General features: G+C 36.5%; 1 protein-coding gene across 2 annotated transcripts in view; it reads right to left on the bottom strand.

The window, feature by feature from the left end:
* Nucleotides 1-23,949, bottom strand: part of LOC131200921 (lysosomal acid lipase/cholesteryl ester hydrolase-like) — a 69,544-nt gene that overhangs the window by 12,627 nt on the left and 32,968 nt on the right. The window contains exons 1-6 of one of the 2 annotated variants that reach the window (XM_058188331.1): nucleotides 8,094-8,209; nucleotides 7,365-7,512; nucleotides 6,615-6,813; nucleotides 5,834-5,938; nucleotides 5,224-5,333; nucleotides 1,607-1,740 (exon numbers count right to left, since the gene is read on the bottom strand). In XM_058188331.1, coding sequence (XP_058044314.1) covers nucleotides 1,607-1,740; nucleotides 5,224-5,333; nucleotides 5,834-5,938; nucleotides 6,615-6,813; nucleotides 7,365-7,446 — 630 coding nt within the window. In that variant the 5' untranslated portion in view covers nucleotides 7,447-7,512; nucleotides 8,094-8,209. Of the gene's footprint in view, nucleotides 1-1,606; nucleotides 1,741-5,223; nucleotides 5,334-5,833; nucleotides 5,939-6,614; nucleotides 6,814-7,364; nucleotides 7,513-8,093; nucleotides 8,212-10,277; nucleotides 10,405-23,949 lie in introns of those variants that run through there. The other variant, XM_058188330.1, reaches the window with a different exon arrangement.

Here is a 23,949-nt window from a genome sequence, read left to right as displayed (position 1 = left end):
GATCATCAGAGGCTTTTAAAAGCAGTTTTTTACAACCTCTTCGGCCGAAGAGGTTGTAGAAAAAAACGCTTTTAAAAGTAAAAAAAAAAAGTTGGCCACGCCCACCCAGTCACATTACCCCCCACTAAGCCATGCCCACAAAACCGGTAGTAACAAATTTTACATTTCACCCCTGCTAACAGACCTGGTTGAATGGGTAAATGTCCTTAGGGAAAGGTGGTCCTGTAGATAGCCTGGCCCTGGGCCATATAGGACTTTAAAGATGATGACCAGCACTTTGAATTGCACCCAAAATGAAGCTGGAAGCCAGGGCAGCTCTTACCACAGAGGTGTTACCTGGGGGAACCTCAGGGCTGCCATTACTTTGAGTGCTACCTCACTCTGGACCAATTGAAGTTCCTGGCTGGTCTTCAAGAGCAGCCCCATGTACATTGTGTTGCTGTAATCCAGACAGGAGGTGACCAGGCAAGAGTTAATTGATCTATTAATTAATCAGAATAGAACCGGAAGCTACCTTAGAGATCCTCTAGTCCAACCCGCTCCTCAAGCAGGAAACTCTATACCATTTTAGACAGGAAGCTGTCCAAAATGTCCAGGGATGAAGCTCCTACAGCTTTTGAATTGAATTGAATTGAATTTAATTTAATTTTTTTTTATTGGCCAAGTGTGATTGGACACACAAGGAATTTGTCTTGGTGCATATGCTCTCAGTGTACATAAAAGAAAAGATACGTTCATCAAGGTACAACATTTACAACACAATTGATGATCAATATAGCAATATAAATCATAAGGATTGCCAGCAACAAGTTATAGTCATACAGTCATAAGTGGAAAGAGATTGGTGATGGGAACTATGAGATGATTAATAGTAGTGCAGATTCAGTAAATAGTCTGACAGTGTTGAGGGAATTATTTGTTTAGCAGAGTGATGGCCTTCGGGAAAAAAACTGTTCTTGTGTCTAGTTGTTCTGGTGTGTCTAGTGTGTCTGGTGTGTCTGGTGTGTCTAGTTGTTCTGGTGTGCCGTGCTCTATAGTGTCGTTTTGAGGGTAGGAGTTGAAACAGTTTATGTCCAGGATGCGAGGGATCTGCAAAAATAAGAAGGCAAGCTGTTCCACTGATTAATTGTTCTCAACGTTAGGAAGTTTCTCCTAAATTCCCAAGTTGCTTCTCTCCTTGATTAGTTTCTAGTCATTGTTTCTTGTCTTGCCTTCTGGTGCTTTGGAAAATAAGTTGACCCCCCTTTTCTTTGTGGCAGTCTCTCAAATACTAGAATTACTACTGTCATGTCACCTCTAGCCCTTCTTTTCTCTGGACTGGCCATACCCAATTCCTGTAACGGTTCTTCATGTTTTTGTCTCCAGGGTGATCATGACGAAGGCCTCCTGATCCAGGAAAGGTTGCAGTTGGCACATTAGGGAAATCTGTTCAAACCCCCCCTCCCTTCCCCCAAAAGCCAAGTTTTGGCCAGGAGATAAATATTAGGAGGGGGTTGGATCGTTGCCCACTTGTTCAAGCTATGCTGTTTTCATTACTTTATTGCTACTTTCTTTGGAATAAGGCACTTGACTCGATTATGCATCTACAGAGCCCAAAAGCACTTACGTTTATTAGCAGAGGAGGGGCCCAGATTGTTACTAGAGGACTTGTAGCATATGTTAGTGTGGCTATAGGTCCCATTCCAAAAAAGACCTTAATTCTTTCAGCCAGTTCTGGCCAAGAAGAGAATGAGATGAAACCTGAAAAAACAAAACAAAATAAAAGCTTTTGCAAAGAAACTGGATCTCTTCAACTGTATAGGAGAGCAAAGTTTTACACTAAACAACTATTATTTTTCTTCTTGCTCTTGCATTTCTGCAGTGTATACAGTAATGGTTCATTATTGAACCATTACTCCATCCCACCACTAAAAGGATCTAACGGCAAAGAATATAATGATGAAACAGTTAAAGCAAACCTCTTTAACACATTCTTTGCCTCAGTATTTGTTAACAGTAATGGCTCACACCCATCATTCCCCAGTCGTACCAACAATGAGTACAATGACCTAACACAAATAAATTTCACAGAAGATAATGTCGAAAAGGCCCTTCACAAACTGAAACCATCTCTATCTATTGGACCTGATGGTCTATGTGCATACTTCTTAAAAAAGATTTCTACTAACTTAGCAGAACCCCTGAGCATAATCTTTGAAAAAGCTTTCACGACCAGCTCCCTTCCCAAACTTCGGTCACTAGCCACAGTCATCCCTGTCTTCAAAAAAGGAGACCCCAACCTAGTTGAAAATTACAGACCAATCTCTTTATGCTGCGTCACCTGCAAAGTAATGGAATCAATCATCAACCAATCCATTACCCTCCACCTAGAAACAAACAACCTACTCTCTAATAAACAATCTGGTTTCAGAAAAAATTCATCCTGTAATTTACAACTCCTACACTGCAAAAACATATGGATTACAAATCTTGATCAGGGCAAAGCAATAGATGCAATTTACATAGACTTCTGTAAAGCTTTTGACTCTGTGGTACATGACAAACTTCTAAAATTAAAATCCTATGGCATCTCCGGACCCCTCCACAATTGGATAACAGTATTCGTATAAAATAGACAACACGTGGTCAAAATAGGCAGTGCCCTATCAAATCCTGTTCCTGTCAATATTGGTGTTCCCCAAGGCAGCGTTCTTGGACCAACACTCTTCATATTATACATTAATGATCTCTGTGACCATATTATAAGCAATTGTGTTTTCTTCGCTGCCGATGTTAAAACTATTTAACACTACAAACAATACAGTTACCTGTTGGATTCGGGCAATGACGAGGCAGGAGACGATACAAGTGACAACAGCTCTATAGTTTATTGTGATCCCAGCAAAAACCAACAGACAAAAACCCCTCTTTAAATAGTATTTTGGCTCAGGCATCAGCCAATCAGCAACGTGCATTTTCCCGCCCAAATTTCCCTCCTAAAATTCAAATACATTACAGTTACCCTTCAAAAAGACCTTGACTTTGTATCAGAATGGTCAAAAAATTGGCAACTCCAAATCTCAATCAACAAATGCTCTGTCTTACACATTGGAAAAAAGAATCTGAATAATAAATACAAACTCGATGGACACTATCTTATAGATGACCCCCACCCCGTTAAAAACCTTGGAGTTTTCATATCAAATGATCTAAGTGTCAAAGCCCTCTGCAACTACATCGCAAAAAAGGCTTTAAGGGTTGTAAACTTAATCTTGTGTAGCCTTTTCTCCAGAAATACTATACTACTAACCAGAGCATAAAAAATATTTGCTAGACCAATTCTTGAATACAGCTCACCTGTCTGGAACCCATGCCTCATTTCAACATTAATCAATTGAGCATGTCCAGAAATATTTTACAAGAAGAGTTCTCCACTCCTCTAATTACAACAAAATACCTTATGCCACCAGATTTGAAATCCTGGGTTTAGAAAATTTTGAACTCCGCCGCCTTCGACAAGACCTGAGCTTAACTCATAGAATCATCTGTTACAACGTCCTTCCTGTTGAAGACTACTTCAGCTTCAATCACAACAATACATGAGCAAACAATAGATTTAAGCTTAATGTGAACCGCTCCAATCTTGACTGCAGAAAATATGACTTCAGAAACAGAATTGTTACTTTTATTTTAATTTTTATTTATTTGTCACAACATTATATACAAGCACATATAATGAAGGAAAACAATAGGACAGGAATGGTACGCACTTTTGTGCACTTATGCACGCCCCTTAAAGTCCTATTAGGAATGGAGTGAGGTCAATGGTAGACAGTTTTTGGTTAAAGCTTTTGGGAGTTTGAGAAGAGACCACAGAGTCAGGTAGTGTGTTGCAAGTGTTAACAACTCTGTTACAGAAGTCATATTTTCTGCAATCAAGATTGAAGCGGTTAACATTAAGTTCGAATCTATTGTTTGCTCCTGTATTATTGCGATTGAAGCTGAAGTAGTCTTTAACAGGAAGGACATTGCAATAGATGATTCTGTGTGTTAAACACAGGTCATGTCGGAGTCGGCGGAGTTCTAAGTTTTCTAATCCCAGGATTTCAAGTCTGGAGGTATAAGGTATTTTGTTGTTTACAGAGGAGCGGAGAACTCTTCTTGTAAAATATTTCTGGACTTGTTCAATTGTATTAATGTTAGAGATGTGGTATGGGTTCCAGACAGGTGAGCTGTATTCAAGAATGGGTCTTGCAAATGTTTTGTACGCTCTGGTTAGTAGTGTAGTGTTTTTGGAAAAGAAGCTACGCAAAATTAGGTTTACAACTCTTAGAGCCTTTTTTGTGATGTAGTTGCAATGAGCTTTGGCACTTAGATCATTTGATATGAAAACTCCAAGGTCTTTTAACAGGGTGGGTTAGGGTTATGGTTAGGAATGCACCCCCAGACTTTGTGGTCTCTTCCCAAAATCCCCAAAGCTTTAAGCAAAAACTATCTACTATTGACCTCACCCCATTCCTAAGAGGTCTGTAAGGGGCGTGCATAAGAGCACCAACGTGCCTACTGTTCCTGTCCAAATGTTCCCTTTGAAATGTTCCCTATCCAATTTCATATAGTTTTACATACTTATGATTATATATATGCTTATATATCGTATAGTTATTTCATGCTTATGCTTATATATAATGTTGTGACAAATAAATAAAAAAAATAAAACAATGCATGGAGGAGAATGCATCTTTGGTTTGCAATCAAAGAGCTGGACTGCATGATGAGTGTGGGATGCAGAGGAGGGAGAAATATCTGCTTCCTGTTCTCATATTCACAATGGGAAGATGCATTACATGATTCAGGTGCCTTCACTGATCAGCCAGAAGAAAATTGCTGAAACACAACACTATCATTTCATGCTAGAACAGATTGTTTACATGCAAAAGTCCTAGGCTTATCTTTGCATAGAGTGTGGAATGACTAATTGCAGAAAAGTCTTAGAGAGGAAGGGCTCGGTTATTTATTTATTTTATTTTTATTTATTTATTATAGATGAGCCAAGCATTTCAAGGTGGCTCATGATTAATAGGAATTTTAGAAGTTGATTTGTTCAATTCTTGCTGCCTTGGCCTCCTCCATAAACTATTTGCCTGGAGAGATGCATTCTTCACTGCAAGTTGCACAATTGCAATGCGTAGACTGTATTAGTTTTCCCCATTCATCTTTGCTCATAGATTTGCCCGTATAACTTACCAGCCGTTGTGCCTTCTGAATGGCCCACATAATAAAGCTGCTGCTGTTTGGTTTTGTTCAGGATAAAGTTTATGATGGCTGGAATGTCATGGTATCCCATCTCATGAAAACTAGGAAGGAAGAAAGGAAGCCCATTGCTTTATAAATGCCAGCCTAGGTCATTTTGCTCAGAAAGTAGATCAGCTGATCACATGGAAAGGATCACAGGGTAAAAAGCCATAAAGATGTTCGTGCAAGTGTAAGAAGGATTTTAGAAGCGGGAAATCAAGATCAGGTTGTTGGGAAATCTTAGGAGAAGATAATTGGATGCAAGGCTACAGAACTTGTTGAACTAGTACTTCCAGATTAATAACCTCTAAAATTCATGGCTGACCTTACAGACAGAGCAAGTTTAATAAGGAAATGTTTCAGGGTCCTTTTTAAAAGCAGGAAAAGCAAACAACAGAGAACTGTTCTTCCTGCCCAATTGAAAATAAATAGTATTTGAAAGTGACTTCCATCATTATATCTTTCCCAGATAATGTTAAATAGTAAAAAATTAAAACGATTAAAATATGCAAATTCATTTATAGGTCAATTGCATAACTTAGCAAATATACATTTACATTACTTATCACTAGATATTGCCGCATTAAAAGAACTTTCTCTTCGTGTTCTCTTCTGAACCTGGTCTTTGTGTTCTCTGGAAGCACATGGCCGGCAACACTGTTTGACTCTAAGAGAGTTTATATATTGTTTTGAGGAAAGAATGGAAATAAGCTTAGTAGAATGAAACCCCAGAGATTTCATCCCTAGTTCTATATTTTATTATTTTGCTTTATATTTTATTTTATTTTAATTTTATTTTATTAATTTTTTTTTGTCTCTTCAAGTCATTCTTAATTACAGGCAACTGCCATGATAAGTCCCTGAAGTTTACATGGCAAGATTTCAGAAGTGGTTTGCCATTGCCTGCACTGGGCCACAGGCATTCGTGCCTATGATAGAATTGGAACTCATAGTCTCCTAGTTTCTAGCCTGATGCCAGAAGTGGGTTTCAGCAGGTTCTGACCAGTTCTGGAGAACTGGTAGCGGAAATTTTGAGTAGTTCGTAGAACTGGTAAATATCACCTCTGACTGGCCCCACCTCCATCTATTCTCTGCCTCCCAAGTCCCAGCTGATTGGGAAGAAATAGGGATTTTGCAGTAACCTTCCCCTGGAGAGGGAATGGAGATTTTACAGTATCCTTCCCCTGCCATGCCCACCATGCCATGCCCACCAAGCCACACCCACAGAACTGGTAGTAAAAACATTTGAAGCCCACCACTGCCTGATTCTTTAACCACTGCAACAAACTGCCTCCTGCTTCTATCTTTTAAAGCTAATAATTATCCCTTTTAGATTTTCTTACCTAAAGCTCCAGAATTCCTTCTGCCATGGCTTCAGTGTCTTATGATTTGAAGACCAGGTGTTTCCTCTGCTATTTCCAAGCCAAACATCATAACCATTATCTGCTAATATGAAACCGAAACTGTTGTGGGGCTGGTTAGAAATCCAGTGGGAACCATCTCCAAGGATGCTATGTACGAAAAACACAACAGGTCGTGCAGCTGTAAAATGAGAAGAGATGCTTGTTTAATGAGCCAGTTCATTGAAGACTGCAAAACAATTGAAGTATTGGTTGCAAATAAAACTTGCAAAGAATCAACATTTCTGACACATTGTCACAATCTCTTATTAGAAATAGTATATGTTACCCCTGGCTGGAATGAAAGCGTGATCATTATGTGGTTAAATCTATAGAATTTAGGAACTGAGGTTTTATTGAGTCAATGGATCTACTCTAAGCATATCCAACTCCATTCCTTTGTCTCCAATATTATGATATATTCTCAACAGTATCATGGTATAATCTTCAAATCTAGACTCTTATATAGAAAGGTTGAAGAACTCTTCTTCTTTAAAAGAAATTTACTAGACTGTTTATCCTATTGGATTATCCGTTGTCTTATAAACAGTATCATGATGTACAATATACAGGATGCCTCAATATACCTTCAAATTAAGGATATATTTTTTCTTAATCTTTCAAGACTCAACCTATTTAAATTATGCATTGGACTACTAAGCAGGTTCCCAATGCTTCTTAAATTGGATTTACCTTTGAACGTTTTAAAAAAATTTGGTTCGTAATTGGGCAGTTTTGTTCTTGGTGGTTTCTTTCTTGCAACATGTGGTGCCATGATTTGTCAGTTGGCCTCTTAAGCTTATAGGTTCTTCAAGACATTTTGACTATCTCCTTTTCTAACCTATTGAAAGGAGAAGTTTAGAGTACAATTTCTTGTAACACCCAATACAAATGTTGGGGTTCATTCTGAAATTATCACATTTCATTTGGTACAGATAGATCATTCCACCTCAATCATTGAAAAGTATTCTCAGCCATGTTCTGTAAGAATCTTGCATGAGGTCATATGGATTCGTCAGGAGTAGAATGGTGCTGCACTTCAGATCTGAAGAGAAAAAGGGGCTTCCCAGGTGTGGAGCACAAAGGTAACCTATTTGCCATTTCATAAACCACACTGCTATTGGATGCCATTTGATTTTTATTTTATTTTTTTGCATTTATACCCCGCCCTTCTCCAAAGACTCAGAGTGGCTTACACTATGTTAAGCAATAGTCTTCATCCATTTTGTATATTATATACAAGGTCAACTTATTGCCCCCAACAATCTGGGTCCTCATTTTACCTACCTTATAAAGAATGTAAGGCTGAGTCAACCTTGGGCCTGGTGGGGACTTGAACCTGCAGTAATTGCAGGCAGCTGTGTTAATAACAGACTGCATTAGTCTGTTGAGCCCCCAGAGGCCCCCAGAGGATGGTCTTACCTTTATTTGCCCCATTGTACCTTCCGTGTGGTATTCTGTTAACGGTAAGTATATATCCATCTTCTGTTTCAACATGATATTCCTCACTTGGATAGTTATGAAAACTAATAATTTCACTCTGTAAATGGAAAAAAAGATAACAGAGCAAACGTGTCTGAACTTATATTTTCTGAACAAAAAAAGGGCAAACAAGATGACGAATATTGCAGAAAGCTCAGGAACGAAAAAGGAGATTGCCAAAAATATAAACCTTCAAAAGGTGAAGCATATCCAATTTATTTATTTGTTGAGGATCCACCCCCAAAGTCAATTGAATGAAAAGTTTTAAGAAGATTGATAAACTTTTGAAGTATTTTGAATGACATAGGCAAAAATAAAAGAAAGGGTGTTTTTTTTCCCCATTAGGAGAATTGAAAATCCCGAAAGCCTTCAATATGTGTTTCTTTTGACTTCTATGTAGAATGCACAGAACCCTGCAGTTAATTTTCAAGTTCTTCTTTCCATGCAGATTTGTGTAGATGGAATTGCTTAACATCTGCAAAGCTCTTACTCTACGCTTAGTTCAAGGCAGGGGTGAAATCTACTTACCTTCCTTACCGGCTTGGAAAGCCACGTGCAGTGCATGCAGACCTGCGCATATGCAAAACCTTCTGCGCATGCGCAGAAGATAAAAAACACATTACTTCCTGGTTAAAACCAGGAAGTGATGACACCCAAGTGGCGGGTGTCATTGGTGGTTCGGCGATCGTTACCAAATCGCCGAACCACCAGCCATGATCTCTACCAGATCGCGAGATCCGGTCAGAACCGGGAGCATTTCACCCCTGGTTCAAGGACTATCAGAACCAAGTCGGTAAAAATTTAAAATGTGAAATAGAAATTATATGGTTGTCTTGTGGTAAGACCGGGTAGCAATTTAATTTGTAAGGCTCCTCATTAGGAGTTTAGCACTTCAGATCTGGATTATGGTGGTGCTGGAATTGATATGGGTATTTTTCTTTCAGAAAAAAATTAAGTACATTTAGACATCCTCTCTAACTCCCAAAGATTTCTGTAAAAAATATTGTGTAGGCAAGCTTCCTGTGTCTATTATTACATATCTTGTTTGCTTATGCATATAAAATATTGCACTGTTGATATTTAAAGATCAGTATTTCTAATGCCAAGCCTATGCTAAACCCAGATTGCTTTTTTAATTAATTTTGGGGGGCATTGCAAAGGACTATTCTATACCCTCCATATTACCTAATGTTCAAATTTCACCTAACCCAGTGGTTCTCAACCTTTTCTTTCTCATGGACCTCCTTTAAACACCTTCTTTGGCCATGGACCAGGACCACGAACCCCCAAGACTTAACTCAATATTTAAGTCATAACATTTCTTAAGTCTTCTTTGACTCCCTGTGACGACATCACAACCCCCCAGGGGTCTGCAGACCACAGGCTGAGAATCACTGAACTTGTAGAAAGATTCCTCTCTTTCTCTATTGAAACATCTGGAATTGCTTCTCAGAATTCTTTTATGATAAAACCTTTCTTAAAACATTTTTCAAAGCTATTATTTCCATCAGGCTTTGGGATCCATTTTAGGCTCATTCTAAATGAGGAAAGCAAATTAAGTGGGGATGAAAAGAATCGATGTGGCTAATTTTCTTCTGTATTCTAAATTCATGTTTACAGAGTAAAAGACAGCCAGGTCCTCCCCACAGCAGATCCCGTTCTACCCAGCTCATTGCTGCAGCCTCTTTTGCAATTCTTCTTTATCATCTGATCATAAAGATCGAGGGATAAAGATTGTGCAAAGAATTTTAAATTACATATACTTGAGACATCAGCATATCAGGGTGACATCAATCTCAGTTACTCTCTCAGCCCAACTCATCTCAAAGAGTAGTTGTTATGGAGAAAATAAGAGGAAGAAGGAGTTATTTAGAAAAATACAGGTTGGATAGAAAAAACTAAATTAAATATTTAAAAATGTTCTTGAGTTTACTCTCATTATTTGGTGGTTTTTATATTGTATAAAATAGCATTTAGCATTAAACATTTCTACATCATACTGGAGTAAATATAATAAATAATCCTTCGAAGGCTATAGATTTGGCAATGATCCCTCTTTTGCATTTCCTTTATGTATCTGGCTTCACCTGTCAAAATAAAACAGTCAAAATGGATTTAACGTACAATATTCATAAAACACTCCGGGTCCACATTATAGTTAGTGTCAAGTCTTTCTGAAGTTTCCAGTTCTTCCAAGCTGAGCATTCCATGGCATAAATAAGCCATTATGATGAAACTCCTCATCTTCATCCTATAGGAAGAAATTCAGTCTTTGATTAACTTTTTACAAACATGATCTTCCTGAAAGTACAAAGCACCAGTTACCCTGAAATATCTTCTGCTATCTGTTGCCTTAACGAGAAACAGCCCATTGAGCAGAATTTTACTTCTAAAGAGAATGGGAGCAAGTCAACACCAATTAGAATATGGCTTCCATCTGAATGAGTGCTGTAAAGTAATTAAGCTCACTTCAGCAGTGGATTAAACAAGTAGGTAGCCAAGGATCTGTATCAAGATTAAGCAACAGAGAACCTACTGGTTAGGATTTTTATCTATCTTTTTCTCATGTTCCCACGTTGCCTGTTTCACCTATTGTACCTCCATTTTGAATTAAACAATATGAAAAAGGACCCTAGGATGAATTTTCCATCCAAACAAAAGTAGTTGAGGCCATCTGCTCAGCTCTCCTTCGGATTCTCAACTGTTGAATTTTAATAATGTAGATTTTGCCGAAGATAGTTGCGTTCCATAATCTTTCGTTGTTGTTCTTAACATTTTTTACTGAGTTATAAAGTATTGTAAAATACAAAAGTAAATAGAAAAGCAGTGGGGGGTGGGGAGAAGGGGGAAGAAAAGTGAGGGAAAGATGGGGGGGAAGAAGAAAAGTAAAAGAAGCATTGACTTCTGACTCTCTCTGTTACAGTAAAATAAGGCATTAACATCAATCAAATCACAACTTTTTGCTTTTCCATAATAGTACGAACAAGTCATTTCTATAAAGATCTATCAGTCTAATCTGTAAAACCCGAAGTCAGAGTTTTACTCTTTCCCACATCAAGCACAAAGTTCAGAAGCGGTCTCCATGTGGAAACAGAATACTTATGTTCTTTCCTTTAATCAAAGTGGTCAATTTTGCCATTTCAACCAACTCTATCAATTTCTGCAACCATTCATCCATGGTAGGAATCCAAGTGTCCTTTCATTATTGTGCATACAATAATCCTGCTGCTGTCAACATATATGGTAACTACCATATTTTTCAGACTATAAGATGCACCTAAATTTAGAAGAGGAAAACAACAAGAAGAGTTTTAGGCCTACCTTTTTTGTGGCCTTTTTCAGTCTTTTTTTGGCCTGTTTCCAGGGCCCATTTGGCCCATTATGAAGGCTTTTTTCCGCCTGTTTTCAAGGCTTTTTTCAACCCAATCTCAAGGCTTTTGTGGGCCATTTCGAGGCTTTTTTTTTTGGCTGTTTTGGAGTTTTTTTGGTCCCATTTTTGGGCCTTTTTTTGGCCCATTTTGAGGCTTTTGGGGGAACGTTTTTGAAGCTTTTTAAGAGCCATTTTTGAGGCTTTTTTGGCATATTTTCAAGGATTTTTTTGGCCCATTTTTGAGTTTTTTTCAGGCAATTTAAAAGCCTCAAAAATGGGCTAAAAAGCCCCAAATGGGCCAAAAAGCCTCAAAACAGGTCAAAAGCCCCAAATGGGCTGAAAAAGCCTCAAAACAGGCCCAAAAGCTTCAAAACAGACTGAGAAAAGCCTGAAAATGGGTCAAAAAAGCCCCCCAAATAGGCCAAAAAAGGCCTCAAAATAAGCCAGAAAAAAGCCTGAAAAAGGACAGGTGGAGACCAAAAAAAAAATGGCTGGCGGGTGGACGGGGCTTCGACAATATTCGGTCTATAAGACACACAGACATTTTTGCTCCCTTTTGGGAGACAAAAAAGTGCATCGTATAGTCCAAAAAATACGGTAAGTTCTAATTTTTTTTCTCTAGTTCTTTTTCCGTTAAACCCAAAAGGAAAAATTCTGGTTTCATTTTTATCTCCATTTTCAAAAAAAATTGTATTAAAATATGAATCATATAGCAATTTTTTTTTGCTTTCTTTTTTTTTTAATTTTTTTAAATTTTTTTTTTATTAACGTTACAAACAAACAAACAAAAAAAGAAAATACATTTTCCACCCTTGTGCTATACATAAAAAAAAAAAAAAGGAAGATTTGGGTCTTCGGATATATCCTCATGATTGCCAAAATCCACGTTCTCGAGGTACAGGTACCGAAGCGTCCAATGTTCCAAGCGCATAGTCCACAAATGGTTTCCAAGTCTTCCAGAAAATATCTTCTTTATACACACCACTTCTAATTTTAATATCACATGTCATTTTATCATTTAAAGCTAATTTCCACATTTCAGAATTCCACTCTTCTATTCTAAAAATCACATCTAGTTTCCAATATCTAGCTATTATAATTCTACCTATTATAATCATAATTCTAATCAATTCTTTTTCATATTTTGTTAATTCTATTTCCTTAATTACCAACAATAATATAGTTTCCACTCTCAATATTATTACTTTCCCCATCATTTCAAATATCATTTTCTCCAATTGTTGCCAAAACTTTTTAACCTTATCACATTTATACCACATATGTTCATAAGTCCCCAATTCCATCTCACATCTCCAACATTTTTACTAATTTTTATCCATTTGTGACAATCTTACTGGAGTCAAATACCATTTCAAACAACTTTATAATTATGCTCTTTAATCCTTATAGATAAAGTTCTCATAATTCTACTATTCCAATTCACATTCCAATCTGACTCTGGTATTTCAATATTAAGATCTTTTTCCCAATTTGTCCTCATCACTCTTTGTAATTTTTCATCAGAGTTTATAATCTTATAAACCCTACTAACGAGTCCCTTTAGCCCAATTTCATCTTTCATAATCCGAGATACTAAATATTCAAATTCAGTTTCACATCTATTTATCGAATAGTTTTCCCTTAATTTTTTTGTCCATTTTTCTATCTGTATTTTTTCAAACCAGCTTAACCCTAATTTTTCAATAATTTCTTTATTCCTCCTTTCATTTTCTAAAACTTTTAACCAATCTCTAATAGTTTCTATATTTTCATCTTTAATCACTTCATTACGTCTTATATTATTTTTAATCGGCCAATTTCCAATTGTCTTCCCCAAAAAGATTATATCCGGAATTAAAATTTTAACAAATTTATTCCACATTTTACTTAATCCCTTTAACCAATAACTTCTAATTACACATTTTAAGTTTGCTTTATCTAAAAACCACCTTAATCCAAATTTCTCTATATCCCTTAACTCTAAGTCTCTCCAATGATTATCTTCACCTTTAAATATTTTTACCACTATCCGGATACCATATGCACAGTAATAATTAAATAATTTGGGGATTCCTAATCCACCTTCCTTTTGATTTTGATACCACATTTTCTTCACTAATCTAGGTCTTTTCCCACCATTGCAAAATTTGTCCAATTTTTTCTGATATCCTTCAATATCTTTCTCTGTCAAATTTAACGGTAGCATCTCGAATAAAAAGTTAAACTTGGGCAGCAACATCATCTTACACATTGCAATTCTACCAAACCAAGACAACTTTAACATTTTATATTTATCTATCTTCTTCTCAATTTCATTCATCACCACATCATAATTAAGTTTTTTCAATTCTTTAACCTTGAGTGAAAGCACTATACCCAAATATTTCAATGTATTTTTAATCCTTATCCCAAATTGCTCTTGCATATTCTCGCGCTCATTACCATTACTATCCATCAATAATTCTGATTTTGACCAATTTACTTTCAGACCTGTCATTTCCTCAAATTCTTTCAAATGCTTATATATCTTTTTCAGGTCTTTCTCTATATTTTTCAAAATAATTAAAGTATCATCCGCATACAAATTTATCTTATACCCCTTATATCCTTCTAATTCTTCATCTTTTTCTATCATTTTGTCAATATTTCCATAGCCAATAAAAATAATGTTGGGGACAAGGGACATCCTTGTCTCGTACCTGCTTCTAATTTTATCTCTTCAGTTAATATTCCATTCACCTTCACTCTTGCACTGCTCTTTGATACAATTTTGAAATAACATGTATAAACTTATTACCAAAGCCTAAGGCCTCCACAATTACTTTAATAGTTTCCCATTGTACGGAATCAAAAGCTTTAAAAATGTCCAATGATACTATACCGATTTTATCACCATTATGTTCAGCTACATCTATAATATTTAATACTCTTCTAACAATATCACTCATGTATCTACCCTTCACAAAACCTACTTGGTTGTAACTTATATATCTATCTATAAATCTATTTAATCTATTACTTATAATAGCAGTAAATATCTTTGCATCCTGATTAATTAAAGAAATGGGCCGATAGGACTCAATCCTTTCTAAATCTTTATCTGGCTTAGGAATTAGGGATATCACCGTTCTATTCCATGACGAAGGTACTTCTCCACCATGTAATATTCCATTAAATAATTTTGCAATCTTGGTATTATTAATTCTTTAAATTCTTTATAAAACTCAGCAGGTAATCCATCCTCACCTGGAGCTTTCCCTAATTTTATTTTTTGTATAACTCCATTAATCTCATCTTGTGTTATATCTTCTTCCATCAATTCCTTATATGTTTGATCAATTTTCACCACATATTTTCTAAATAACTTTGCAATTTTCCCGATTAACTGGTTTCTTTGAATATAGATTCTGAAAAATTTCTAACCACTTCACATTTCTCTAATTTTATAACATCTTATACCTTTTCATCTATCAAAGCTCCAATTTCTCTCTTCTCTCTTTTATTTTTCGCCATCTTTGCCAATAACTTAGAGTTTCTATTACTAAATTCAAAAATTCCTATTTAAATATCTCAAATTTCTTTTACCAACTCTGTATCCTCTTCTATCATTTTATTTCTTAACATATTAAGCTCCTGAAGAATTTTTTTCTTTAGTAAGCAAAATTGATTTTCCAATTCTTTAATCTGATTTTTATCTCTTTCCATTTTAATTTTATAATTTTTATATTTCCTACTTGATAATTTAATACTCTCCTCTAAACACCGCTTTCATCGCATCCCAAACAATTTCAAATTTAACCTCCCATTATCATTTAGTCTCCAACTTTCCTCCAATTTTTTAAGTATCCATTTTTTATCCTTTTCATTTTTATACAGTTTGTCCTCATATCTCCAATAACTTCTTTTTTTCTCAAAATTAAAATCTAAATCCACCATAACTTCTGCATGATCTGAATCTTTAAAAATTCCCACATCTACCTTATCCACGTTATTCAACAAATCTTTAGAAAGAAAAATATAATCAATTCTAGAATATGTATTATATACCTTAGAAAAAAAAGTATATACTCTTTCCATTCCTTTGACCTCTCTCCACACATCCACTACGCTGTTTCGGAGCATCCACGTATTTAAAATCCCCATTTTATTTGCTCCTCCACAACAAGTGGGGTTAGTACTGTCTATTTTATCTCTGATTAAATTAAAATCCCCAGCCACAATTACTTTCCCTACACTTTCATTCTCCAAAATTTTTGTTATTTTTTCAAGAAATTCTCTTTGTTTCTCATTCAGTAAATATAAATTAACAAGTGTCACTTTTTCCTCATTAAGATTTCCCACAATTATTACATATCTTCCATCCTCATCCAAAATTACCTGATGTTTTTCAAAATACACCCTATCTGATATCAATGTTGCAACTCCTCTGGCTTTTGAAGTTCCAAATGCTTTTTCATATATTTGCATACCTTTTATATATATTCTATTTGAATCTTCAGATTTCTGATGGGTTTCTTGTAAAAATAAAATATCTGGTAAATCTCTTTTAATCTTAAATTCCAATCTTCTTCTTTTAATCTGATTCCCTGTACCCTTCACATTCCATGACATTATTTTTATGACTCCCATTTAAACTGTAAATTTTTCAATCCTATTGAAAAAGCTGAAGAAGTCTTCAATAGGAAGGACATTGCAATAGATGATTCTATGAGTTAAGCACAGATCCTGTCGAAGGCGGCGGAGTTCTAAGTTTTCTAAACCCAGAATTTCAAGTCTAGTGGTATAAGGTATTTTGTTGTATTCAGAGGAGTGGAGAATTCTTCTTGTAAAATATTTCTGGACATTTTCAATTGTATTGATGTCTGAGATGTAGTATGGGTTCCAGACAGATGAGCTGTATTCAAGAATTGGTCTAGCGAATGTTTTGTATGCTGTGGTTAGTAATGTAATATTTCTGGAGAAGAAGCTTCGCAAGATTAAGTTTACAACTCTTAAAGCCTTTTTTGCAATGTAGTTGCAGTGGGCTTTAGCATTTAAATCATTTGCTATGAAAATTCCAAGGTCTTTTAGGGGGTGAGGGTCATCTACAAGGTAATGATCATCAAGCTTGTATTTAATGTTTTGATTGTTTTTACCAATGTGTAAAACAGAGCATTTACTGGTTGAGATTTGAAGTTGCCAAATTTTTGACCATTCAGATACAAAGTCAAGGTCTTTTTGAAGGATAGCCGCATTGTTGGTAGTGTTAAATAGTTTAACATCATCAGCGAAGAGAACGCAGTTACTCATAATATGGTCACAGAGGTCATTAATGTATAATATGAAGATTGTTAGCCCTAGGACGCTTCCTTGGGGAACACTGCTATTGACGGGAGCAGGATTTGATAGGGCATTGTCAATTTTGACCATTTGTTGTTGATTTGATAGGAACGCTGTTATCCAATTATGGAGTGGTCCGGAGATGCCATAGGATTTTAATTTTAGGAGAAGTTTGTCATGTACCACTGCGTCAAAAGCTTTACAGAAGCTTTTGAGTCAAGTAATGGTGATGAGGAGCATGTGTGTTTTTATTAGCTGACTCTGTATTGTGGAAAAACATGTTATTGAAATTGAGGCTGTCCCATCACCCTTGCTGCAATTTAGATGGTGTTTAATTGGTGGAATATTATGTGAATATCTTTAACACAATTATTAATGGCATTGTGACAACTCTCATTAGTCTTAATTTAGATTGCTGATTATACTGGAAGGCTGATAATCTAAGGATAATCTAAGGAGGGATAGAAAGATTGTTGGTAATTGGGTACACATGTATATCTAAGTATATATGTAAATAAAATAATTAGAATAATATAATATATTATAGTGATATATATATGATATATTAGAAATATATGCATAAAAGATACATTAGGATAAGAGAGAGAAAATGTATAAGTATTGATCACCGATGCAAAACTGTAGAAAAGAAGAAAGTGTCAATATTTCTTTTTTGTTTTTGTCTTTTTTAAAAAATATTTTTAATAAAAAATATTTTTTTAAAAAAGAAAGATTGTTGGTAATATCGCTGAGAGGTAAGATACTTCATAGCTGGAGTATTCAAGTCAAGGGTGTAGCAACTGTATTATGAAAAATACCTTTCCTCCTTTTTAACCTCATGAAGAAAGAGCAATAGTAATAGCATTTAGGCTTATACACGGCCCATAGCACTTTACAGCACTTTCTGGATGGTTTATAATGTAGAAGCATTATTTGCATATTGCCCCAATAATCTGGGTCCCCGTTTTACCAACCTCAGAAGGATGGAAGGTTTGAGCCAACCTCAAGCCCTGTCAGGATCGAACAACAGGTTATGAGTAGAGGTTGCCTGCAATACTGCACTTTAACCACTGCACCATCAGGAGAGGGGAGTGAGTTACACAAAATCCAAAGTCTTTAAGCACCCTCCACCATCTAAACATAAAAGCAGACTGTAAATTATAGAAAAAAGAGGTTTCAGGAGAAACTGAAGCCTATGCAATATAATGGGAGGTGGTGGTGATGAGAGCAATATTTTCATCCAGCCTGGGTAGAAACTGAAAGAGTGTCCACCGAAAAATATAGGGCCTAAGAAGAACTATAAATTTGTAGAAGGGGTGGGAAAACCTAGGACAAAGACAGTTCATTGATGTAACTGGCCATCATTAGTTGAATTGCCAGATAACCAAAAATTTAATTATCAATTTTGTGTAGTGTATATGAGACCATCAACCCAGTCAAAAACAGCCACACAAAGCAGCAGCCAAGGTGTTCAAAGGAGAGGACATGCCATGTGATCAGAATTAGGGCTATTACTAGATCAGAAAGAAGGGCTTTAAAAAAGCACTGTTTTAAAGCAGAGCTAATACAGGGAGAGGTCGATTGCAATTTAAGTAGGCGAGTGACACTCACAGAGATCTGTTTTCATTCACTATTTTATTGAAAGAAGGCACCAATATTTTTGAATGGGAAAACAAATTCAGTGTGTAGATTCATTTAAATGAATTTAACTAGTAGGAGATTTATTAATTTTCTAGCCCTTCTATCATCTCTCTGGAACAGGGGTCTCCAACCTTGGCAACTTTAAGCCTGGAGGACTTCAACTCCCAGAATTCCCAAGCCAGCAAAGCTATGTTATATAAAATATAACATATTTGTTATATTTAGCAGGTTTATATGGTTCTAATAATAATACATATATTTATGTTGTTATAATTTTCCATTATTTAGTTATTCAATATTTCAATATGTTATTTTTATGCCAATCACCATATTATTCAAGCATGCTTAATAATACCATCGTTCAAGTTCTAATTTTCCCTCTTCTTACTACTTCATCTTGTTATATAAAATGTATATTCCATTAATCCCCCTCTCTCTAGTTTCCATCCCTACTCTAACTTTTAATTATGCCACTATTATATCTAAAAATATTCCCTTTCTATCCATCGTCTCTTGCCTGCTTTAAAGCTTTAATTGTTTGTTTCTTAGCTTGCCTCCCATATTCCTCTCTTGGATCTTTATCTCTATCTGCTTCCACATCTTGGCCAATCATTGTAAACATTTCTCCAGGGTGAAATGCTCCCGGTTCGGACCAGATTGCCCAATCTGGTAGCGATGGCGATGGGTGGTTCGGAGAACTGGTAGCAAAAATCCCTGCCCCCCACATGCCCAGCTGAGCCACGCGATCATCAGAGGTTTGGGTTTTTTTATGTTTAAAAGCATTTTTTCTTCAGCAGAAAAAATGCTTTTATAAGTAAAAAAAGAGCCTCTGATGATTGTGCAGCTCAGCTGGGATCATCAGAGCCCTTTAAAAGCATTTTTTCTACAACCTCTTCGGCCGAACCGATTGTAAAAAGATGCTTTTAAAAGGTTCTGGCGATCAGGCAACTCAGCTGGGACCATCAGGACCCTTTAAAAGCTTTAAAAGGCTCCTCTGGTGATCCCAGCTGAGTTGTCTGATCATCAGAGGCTTTTAAAAGCATTTTTTTAACAACCTCTTCAGCTGAAGAGGTTGTAGAAAACATGCTTTTAAAAGAAAAAAAATTGGCCACGCCCACCCAGTCACATTACCCCCCCCACCAAGCCATGCTCACAGAACCAGTAGTAACAAATTTTACATTTCATCCCTGCATTTCTCCCTTCTCTGCCCTTTTCCATTGTCTAATTTTCAAAATATCTACTCTTGCCCCTATCTGTTTTCCAAAAAAGTCTTCCTGCAACTCCTGTTCCTTTTTTAATTCCCTTAAAATACTCTCACCTTGCTTGTTTCATCAGTCATTATTATTTTTGTTGTTATCTCCTTCTTGTCATCTCATTTTATTTGTTGGTTTATCTGTTCTGTTTTTTCATCCATTCTTTTAATTGACTCCTCCTCTTCCTGGGCAACTTGGTCACTCCTTGTCCTTTGTATCATGTTTTCCAGCTCTCCATCTATGCTTTGCCTTTTATTCATAATCTTCTTGTAGCCTCTTGTCCAAGTACCCTTAATATTTTGAGTTATCGACGCCATTTCTTCCCAAATTCCGCTCATTTCTTGCTGATGGAGCATCTCATTTAGTTTTATTTTGTCTCTCTTTTGACCAATAATCAAAAAATTGTGCATATTCAAACCTAAAGGCACTTCTCAAAACATTCAATATTCATGAATCTTTATAGCCCAAAGCTAATCGATGAGTTCCTCTGGATAGTCCCAATTTTTTTTCCAGAACCTTCATAAGTCCATATATAAATGAACTCTTGTGTTGTAGCCCTTAGGGGTTACTTTAATAATAATGTCTTTCTTATTCTCACATTTAAATCTCCAATAGCCAAATATTTCCAGGATTTTGGGGATGTGTTATGCCTTCCTTTTGTCAGCAAGTGGCACTCTTAAGTCAAATTTCAATATCAACTAGTTTTATCCAATTTTAATCCTAACAATTCAAAATACAAAGATGATCTTAGTTTTTAAGTAAATAGTTCCAGCATTTGAAATGCCTATCCAAAACAGTGCCTGTCCAATTTAGACCTGGGTACTTACGGGACCGCCTGCTGTTACCACATGCCTCCCACCGACCCGTACGCTCCCATAGAGAGGGACTTCTCAGGGTGCCGTCCGCCAAACAATGTCGGCTGGCGGCCCCCAGGGGAAGGGCCTTCTCTGTGGGGGCTCCCACACTCTGGAACGAGCTTCCCCCAGGTCTACGTCAAATACCTGACCTTCGGACATTCCGTCGCGAACTAAAGACACATCTCTTTATTCGCGCGGGGCTGGCCTAAATTGGATTTTTAATGGGAAATTTTATTAATTTTTAAACGGGGTTTTTAGTTTATGGTAATTTAATTTCAGGCTAATTTTAAATAAGTTTTTTAAATGATATTGTAACTTGTATATTTGTATTGCTGGTTTTATCTTGCCTGTACACCGCCCTGAGTCCTTCGGGAGAAGGGCGGTATAAAAATCAAATAAAATAAATAAATAAAATAAAATAAATAAGAAATCCATTTTTCTGTATTTTTAAAGGTTTTTGCCTTTTCCCTTTGATTCTTTTTCCTTCAATTTGTTAAAATGTTAAATTGCTGCTTTAAAAATAGCAGTGAGTCTCTCTTTTCCTGGATATTCTTTTGGGGTTGAGTTTTAAATAAAACTGATTCTTTTTATATATATAAAGTTTTTTATTTTTTTAAACAAATATATCAATGCATGAACAGTGTGGCACATAGGTATCATACATTATAATACAAATAAAACTAATAGAATTAATCATAGTTATTACATTCAATCAACTTATATATTTCTAATAATGATCTACATTTATATTAAGCTGCAATCTGTCATTATTCAATTATTCCATGTTCTCTCTTGTTATTGCTTTTATTTTATTACACAAAGTGTATACACTAATATTCCCCCTTCTCTTATTTCTATCTCTTATTCTAACTTTTAATCATGTCACCCTTTATTAAAAGACATTTTCTTTCTATCCTACCTAACTTCTAATCATGTCACCTACCTAAAAAAAGAAAAGAAAGAGAGAGAAAAGGAAAAGCAAACTAGAACAAAAAAGAGAAATCATCTATCCATCATCTCTTGCACGCTTCAATACTTTAATTCCTATGCCTTTTTTTGTTTTGTTTTGTTTTGCTTGCCTCCCATATGCCTCTCTTGGATCTTTATCTCTGTCTGCATCTGTTTCTTGGCTGTTCAATCTAGGTATTTCTCCCACCTCTACCCTCTTCCGCTGCCTAGTTTCCAAAATTTCTGCCCAGGCCCCTATCTTCCTTTCAAAAGTATCTTCCAACTCTCTTAATATATTTTCCCCATGATTTAATTCATCAATCACTATTATTTTCATTGTTGTCTCTGCTTTGTCTTCTTCTTCCTCCATTTCTTCTCACGCAGCTCCAGACACTGTTCACTGACTCTGTTCCAGTTCTTAGGTGTTTCTTGGAGGTTCCAGCTTCGTGGCAGCCAACTTTAGGCTGCCTCTTCTCCTCGCCATAGCATAGAGGGGAAAAAGCCCATGGTTCAGCAGGAGAGTTGCAATCTCTCCCGCGCCTCTCAGGGCACCCTTCCTTAGCTTTGCCACCCCTAGAAGGTGGCTTTGGCTCCTCTTGAAGCCCACAGGGAGAACTCAGCACAGGGAACATGGACACCCGTTCTCTGTGATGTGATATTGCCACAATGTCAGCCGGACATCCTGAACAGCCGCTTCTCTGTCCATATACACCTGAATTGCCTGCGAGAATGTTCTCAGTGGGTGATCCTTTTGAACAACATCAACAAGGGAGGAATACCTAATGGAATTGTTGGTAAAACAGTGTTTCCCTTAAAATTAAATTCAGATAATGAGGGCTGATGGAAAGGAAGGCAAAATATAATTCCTTGTGAAGCTGCCAGAATGATCAGGGAAACTTGGATTGTATAGAGAAATGGATAAATGACTGTGGATTAATGAGTTCTGGGTATTAACTGGTCACATCAATTTATGGGAAGTTGGGAGTACCTGGAAAAAGAAGATTGGAAATTTGATTGACAAATCCATAGCACTCCAGTTATCAAACCATGGTATCACACATCCTCCTCACAGTGCTCACCAGAAGGAATACTGGTTTCAGTCACGTGAAATTCTAATTTGGCAATATCCCCAAGGTGCTTTTTTCAAAAGGCAATGGGACTTGGTTTTTCTTGAAAACTTTTTGTCAGACCTGCCCCAGTCAGATCCCTTAGGAAAGAGAGACCCTCGACTCCATTTAGGTGACATGATAGACTCTTTTACTAAAGGTTGCTGGTTGCAATAAAGTTATGTCAGAACGAAAGTTTCCTACACAAAAGGTTACAATTTTTTCCCTTTCTTCCCAGCCCTTCCCTCTTTGACCAGTTCATCTTCAGCCAATGGAAAATGGTCTATGTGTTTTGAAAATCGCTGAGATGTTTGGAGCAATCCACATTCCATTCTCAGTATGCATGGCCTTGAGTGCTGGCACAAACTGATTCTATGCTGCTCTGGTCTTTGTCAAGCTGTCATCCCCACTCCCTATTTCCTGTCACAACCCCCTACATGTTTATTGCCTATTTGTCCTGTCTTGCTCCCTTCACCTTAGCTCTTGATGTTAAATTACTGACAAGCTTATATTATAAACTTATATTACAAACTTATATTATAAGCAACTGCATCCTCTTTGAGGATGACAAAACTATTTAACACCATCAACAATACTGCTGCCCTTCAAAGCGACCTAGACTATGTGTCAGAATGGTTGAACAAATGGCAACTCCAAATCTCAATCAACAAATGCTCTGTTTTACACATTGGCAACAAAGATCAGAATACCAAATACAATCTGGGAGGATACAACCTCATAGACGACCCTCAATCTGTCAAGGACCTAGGGGTACTCATTTCAAAAGATCTAAGTCCTAGAGCTCACTGTAACAACATTGCCAAAAAGCATTAAGAGTTGTTAAACTGTTTTTGTGAAGCTTCTTCTCCGGTAACATTGTACTGCAAATCAGGGCATACAAAACCTTTGCCAGACCAATTCTCGAATACAGCTCATCTGGCTGGAATCCACACTGCATGACAGACATTAATACAATTGAATGAGTCCAGAGGTATTTCACGAGAAGAGTATTCCACTCTTTTTCTCACAATAGAATACCTTATGCCACCAGACTTGAAATTTTGGGCCTGGACAACTAGAACTACGCCACCTACAATCTGACCTAAGCTTAATACACAAACATACTTAATACTGCTACAACATCCTACCTGTCAATGACTATTTCAGCTTCAACCGCAATAATACACAGGCAAACAATAGATACAAACTCATAGTAAACCGCTCCAAACGAGATTGTAGAAAATACAACTTCAGCAACAGAGTGGTCAATGCTGGAATGCACTACCAGATTCTGTTACATTC

Source organism: Ahaetulla prasina, chromosome 6 (assembly GCF_028640845.1).
Source record: "Ahaetulla prasina isolate Xishuangbanna chromosome 6, ASM2864084v1, whole genome shotgun sequence".
Classification (NCBI taxonomy): Eukaryota; Metazoa; Chordata; class Lepidosauria; order Squamata; family Colubridae; genus Ahaetulla; species Ahaetulla prasina.
The sequence above is the reverse complement of the archived record's forward strand: the minus strand, read 5'-3'. Positions and strand labels throughout refer to the sequence as shown.